We start from the raw sequence: 6,160 nt of genomic DNA, 5'->3' as shown, positions 1-6,160 counted from the left end.
CATTAGCTAGAATATATAACGAATAAACCAGAAAATAAGGCCTAAATGTGAAATGGGTATGCTAAGCCTAGGGTTAGGTGTTTGTTGGTTGTACACAAACGTAAATTATAATTACTTCCTGATTCGATCGTAATGAAATATTGAAATAATATATCGTCTTTTAAATAAAAAACAAAATAATAAATGCATATTATTATATAATATATTGACTTTGTTATTGTTTGAGTTTAGAGGAAATTAATTACATTTTCAAATCGATAATTTCTAATCCGTCTCTTTATATCTTTAGTATAAGTACTTATGTATGTAAATATGTAAATATAATATTTGCATGGTAATATGCATGAAGAAATGGTATTACTGCGTGATATTTTAAGGTTTTGTAGTTACCTACCTACTAATAAAATTGTATGGATTAATAATAGTTAGGGAACGGATTCATATGCACAAAAAACCCTCAAAATATTCACTTAAAATTCAATAAAAAATATTTTATTAAAAATTAAGTATAATATGCATTCATTAATTAAATATTTTATTATAATAATTATAAAAAAATATATCTTTATCTTCACTATAAGTTATTTATCTCCTAATTTTTGTTTTTACTTTTGGCAGATATTTATTGAAGTTACAAAACAAGAACTAGCACGATTTTATACGTAATAATTATAGAATATGGGTAAGATATGGGTAAGACCCATAAGATATCTTTGGTAATAACAACAGATCGTAATTTCATCGATATGAACTTGAAAATATATGATAAAATTAATAATAAGTGGGTTATATTTGTAAAAAATTAAAAATATAAGCCATAAAACTACAAATATGCAAAATAAAATTAGTGTTGTTTTAATAAAAATTAAAAAAGATATAAATTAGGGATAATTCTTATCAGTCATCAGATTTAATCATAAAGCTCATTCCAATCATAGACCTATAGATCTATGATTCAATATATAATATACATATGTGAATAGTATATGTAATTACTAATTTGTAATTGTGATAGGAATCACTTTTCGAGACTAAATTTTAATGGCTTTATTTTATTTTTTCACTAGTAACTTTGATCATTAGTTTTATGGTATCTTCAAAATTTAAATTTTTAGGACTATCGAAAGTTTGAAATTAGGTAATTATTTCATTTTAAACAATCTATCTTAATTGTTAATCTCGCATTCATAAGTATATAACAGTTTATTTAAATTCTGATATTTTTTTTTATAAATTCAACGTAAATACCTTAAAGTTTTAATAAAAATCAATTGTTGCTTAGCCCCCAAACCATCGGGAATGAAAATAGTTTACTAGTAAGGATGGGAAGAAATGCTTAAACACAGCTACACTTCGGGTTAAACAGGCAACAATAACAAATGCATGCCAATATTAAAATTCCGTAATTATTTATTAATTTATTAAATTATAGAACAGCGCTGTATATTACATAACTGCTAATACCAAATTTTGATTGCATTATATCGTTTTCAGCATTAAAATATACAAATATTCGATTTACAAATTTTGATTTAGGTATATCATGTTTTTTATCCCCCATTTACGTTCAGTACGCTGAAAATGTGCGCGTAATAAATGGCATAGGTATCGGTGAAATTCATATGGCTATAACTTCAAACTAAGTCCAAGTGAAAAATGCTAATTGAACAATCAGTTTTTAAATTGTTGTGTTACGTGGCTAGAGGAACTTAACTACATTTATGCCAATAAATAAAAAATATAGTAAGAAACACTTTCTATTGTAGAGAAAGCGTTGGAAAATAAAAATATAATCATAAGGAATTTTACATCCATAAAAATGAAATAAAATGATGATATGAAATGACATTGCTGGGTTGCAAAGGTTTAATAATTATTATTTTAGTGATGTCATTATTCATTAGATCATGCTTCATTGCTTCAAGAAACCCAAATTAAACATTTGGAAGACTTGTAAAGTTGCTCTAAATCTTTAAATTTACTATAGCCTATAGAATTAATTAATAGTCATTATGATTGTAACATCAATAAATATTAAGCGGTTTAAAAAACATTTATTTATACATAATTTGAGTGACTATATATTGGTTTCTTTTAAGTTAATGGGTTTAAAAAGATGGGTTGGGTTGATATGATTCTACATGAATCAGATAATATGTATAATAATTTACATTATCATTTCTAAGAAAATTTGAAAACTTTATTATTGAATAATCCTGTTAATGGATTCCCATTAAGCACTAATAAACCATGAATGAGATTTTCATGAATTTGCATAATAACAATCAAATGTATTCAGAATCATAATAGAATGCAATTATTTTAATTGAGCAAAGCTCAAACCATGCTTGTGCATGTTAAATTGCTTATAAAATGTATTTATTTGATATGTAAATTAACAGTCAAAAATATATCTATAAAATGAAACATTTTTTAAAGCACAATTATTATACAGCCTTCATATATTGCAATAAATGATATATAATATTATATAAAACACCCATGTATTCAAAGCATATTAAATTAGTTTTTTTTCATATCAAATAATATGTAAAATCTAATATCTATCTTATTTAAATCACATTTTTTTTTTTTAATGACATATCTTAGAATTAAATTAAATACATATAATTTTGAGAAAATAACAAATATAAAAAAATATTTGAGATCAATAGAAAAGCTAAACATCATAAATAAGTCTAACATTTCAAATTATCAAAATATTAATAGATATACAGTTTAGCTATAATAACAGCCATATTTATACATTTGACTATTTTAAATTACACTATAATTGAATGAAATATTTTAATTTTTCATGTATTTTTATTACCTAAAATATACATTTTATCAGACTGAATAATTCTATCTAATTTATTATAAAACGCTATCACATCAGGATTTGCCCAAACATGTTTCTTGTCAAAATCTAGAATTCTTAAAGATAATAAACTTTTAGCTCTAGACAATGCAACATAAGCTTGTCCTGCTTCAAAAACTCGCCCTAAAGATATTTCAACACAATCCAATGTTAAACCCTGAAAAAAAAGTTATAAATTACTTATATAATATATTTAAATCAAGAATGTTATTATAACTTATGACTAATTATATTATATAATAACCTGTGACTTATGAATAGAAAATGCCCAAGCTAGTTTCAAAGGTACTTGTTGCCTTGAAATAAATTGTCCAGTAGGAGTTTTGACAATCCACTTTTCAGGTTTAATAGTAACTGTATTACCACATTTAAATTGGACACAGGGAGAACCTAAAATATTATAATTCATAATTATTAAGTTAACAACATTTTAATGTGAGGTGACAATATGATAATTTGTTTTAATTTATTTTTGAATTTTTTCAACATTGTCATAACAAAAATAATATATAACAATTTACAAAGAATGGTTTCATTATATAACAATTAATATTAAATATCTGAGTTAAGTACTCAAGTATTTGTGTTGCTCTGTACAGAGAAATATATAAAAAATCTAATATTAAATTATGTTTTTATATAATACAACTATACATATTATATCAACTAAAATACTATACAAATATAGCAATAATAGATTTTAAACTAACCATTTTTATCAAAATCTTTGACCACTCCTCTAGCACCATTTACTAGACCCGATGATACACTTATATTTTTTAATAACATGACTTGAGCACCAGATTTGAGAACAAATGATTTTGCCACAGGAGTATGATCATCTAATGTTTTGGTTGGGCCACTATCAAAAGCTTCAAATTTATATACTTTGCCTGGTAAATCAAATATTTTTTTTTGATTTATCATTTGAGCATCTGCTGTTCGACAACAAAGACGAGTAGGTACAATTCCATTTTGTTCTAATAAATTAGATGCCGTGGCTTTTAATTTTATTGCAGTGGCTGGATCAATCCTGAAAATATCCAGGCATTAAATTTGTCAACATATCAATATATTTTACATTTTAAGACATTATTTTACTTACTTTCCAAGACGTAGTTCATTTAATATTTTTATAAATTCATTATCTGATTGTCTATGAACAAATTTCAAGTTGAAACAACGAAAACGACACTCTGCCCAAGTTTTAGTTTGAAAACAGAATCTAGATTTTCCTTGTTTTACAGGAGGTAATTGCAAAAAATCGCCACAAAGTACTAATTTTATACCACCGAATGGCTCATCTCGTTTGCGTACAGCTTTTGCTATTTTGTCAAGTTTCTAAAAAATATAAAAAACCGTTTTTTTTTTTTTTTTTAATAACGTGACAACTTAAAACATAATAAATAAATAATTTAGTAATCACTTCAAAGTATTCTCCATCTACCATTGATATTTCATCAATAATAAGTATTTTACATTTGCGCCAAACTTGTGCAGTAGATGGCTTAGATGCCATTTCAATACCTCGTTCAATAGTGCATTCACCATTACCAATACCAGCAAAAGAGTGCAGAGTAACTCCTCCAATAAGACAAGCTGATGCACCAGTACTAGCAGTTACCATTGTTACATCAGGTGGTAAAGTATTCACAATGTAACGTAATAAAAAAGATTTACCCGTTCCTGCACTACCTGAAAATATATAAGCAAATTTGAATTCAATATATTTTTTTTTTATTTCAAATAGAATCAATGATTAAAAAATACTTTATATGAATACACTAAAATATTTGATAAACTCAATAACTTATATCTAAACCAAAAAAATACATTCAGTTTTTTTAAATTTGAATTTATTTATTTTTCACTAGTCATAGTAAGGTATATAATTATTTTTAATTTTTGAAAATCTATTAAATACTTTCTTAATACTATAATTAAAAAATTAGATTTTTAAATAGTTATTATTGAAAAAGATAAATCTGTGCCATTTTAACTGTCTTTCTTAGGTATTATATGCTTCTAGTATGTACCTAGTTTAATACTTAGATTTTAATGTACATACCCTGTTTTCAAAAGAGAACATACCGGGAGGCTACAGGCAAAACCCGTTTTGTTACGTAAATCTGGTATATTCTCTTTTGAATTGAGGTATAGTGTATAAAATTCTAAAAATATAGTACTTACCAGTAAAAAATATATTATTATTAGAATTGACAGCTTTAACTACCTCTTGCTGTTCATCATTTAGTTTATCCTTTAAACTAACTAAATAACTTTTTTTGACATTGTGGTTAATTAATTCATCGTTTAATTTTTTTTTTTTCATACTTGGACCATTTAATTTATGATCAATACGTCCAATATCCTTCACATTAATGGGACTAATTTCTTCAGTAGAACTACTTTTAACTGCTAAAAGTCGTTCCCTGATTTTTACCTACAATTACACAAAGCGATAAATAAAATACACTGTACCTACTCATAATATTACACTAAATACACTATATATTATAATATGATATACCTGAGGCGATTCCTTACGTCCTGTCACTTTGACAAAAAGAGTCTTTAAAAATTCGGCTAGTTGTGCAACAGGAGCATTTGAAATCATCATCATGACTTTATCAGTTTTAAAATGGATTGTTGCTTTGCCATCACCAGCAAAACGTTTGTGTACTGCAATGTCTTTCAATGCTAAACGGTGAACTACACCTTTGTCAGCTGAAAGGTCAATGAAAATGTCTCGAAAATCGTTGCGAGTCAATACTAATTTGGCTGTCAATGACTTGAAACGTCTCAATACAACGCCTTGGGCGTTTGACCATTCCACAGAACAGGAACATTGTAAACTCATTACTCAATTGAATGTTATTTCGTGTACGAAGGTAGTTAGACTATAAAATATAAAAATGAGTTTTAATGAATTACTTACGACTAGTTACAATTTGAAATTTGAAGACCGAAAAAGAGTAACAACTAAAGAGTACTGCTATTGTCAATAATTGTCTACGAAGTACGAACTACGAATAATGAAAAAAAAAACCGTTATTATTATAGATAGCGCCGCAGAATAGATAGCAGTGGCCAACCACAAAGGAATGATAAGTGATAACTGATAAATTTTTAAATAAATTGTTCTTTGATTATAAGAATACCGTGATTATATAACCACAGATTAAATAAAATTGTTTTATTTAATCTGTGATATAACTGATAAACACGATTAAAGATATTATAATTTATTATTATTATTATTATTATTATTTTATTTAT

General features: G+C 25.7%; 1 protein-coding gene across 1 annotated transcript; it reads right to left on the bottom strand.

Moving 5' to 3' along the window:
• Window positions 1-2,547: 2,547 nt before the first annotated feature.
• On the bottom strand, window positions 2,548-5,924 carry LOC114119135 (ATP-dependent DNA helicase PIF1-like). Its single transcript, XM_050197397.1, has 7 exons — window positions 5,412-5,924; window positions 5,072-5,324; window positions 4,308-4,576; window positions 3,987-4,222; window positions 3,592-3,914; window positions 3,126-3,271; window positions 2,548-3,038 (listed from the first exon to the last, which is right to left on the bottom strand). The coding sequence occupies exons 1-7, from the start codon at window positions 5,739-5,741 to the stop codon at window positions 2,817-2,819; spliced, it is 1,779 nt and encodes a 592-aa protein (XP_050053354.1). The 5' UTR covers window positions 5,742-5,924; the 3' UTR covers window positions 2,548-2,816.
• Window positions 5,925-6,160: the final 236 nt, after the last annotated feature.

The sequence above is a fragment of the Aphis gossypii genome, chromosome 1, assembly GCF_020184175.1.
Source record: "Aphis gossypii isolate Hap1 chromosome 1, ASM2018417v2, whole genome shotgun sequence".
Classification (NCBI taxonomy): domain Eukaryota; kingdom Metazoa; phylum Arthropoda; class Insecta; order Hemiptera; family Aphididae; genus Aphis; species Aphis gossypii.
This window is presented reverse-complemented; position numbering and strand designations above follow the sequence as displayed.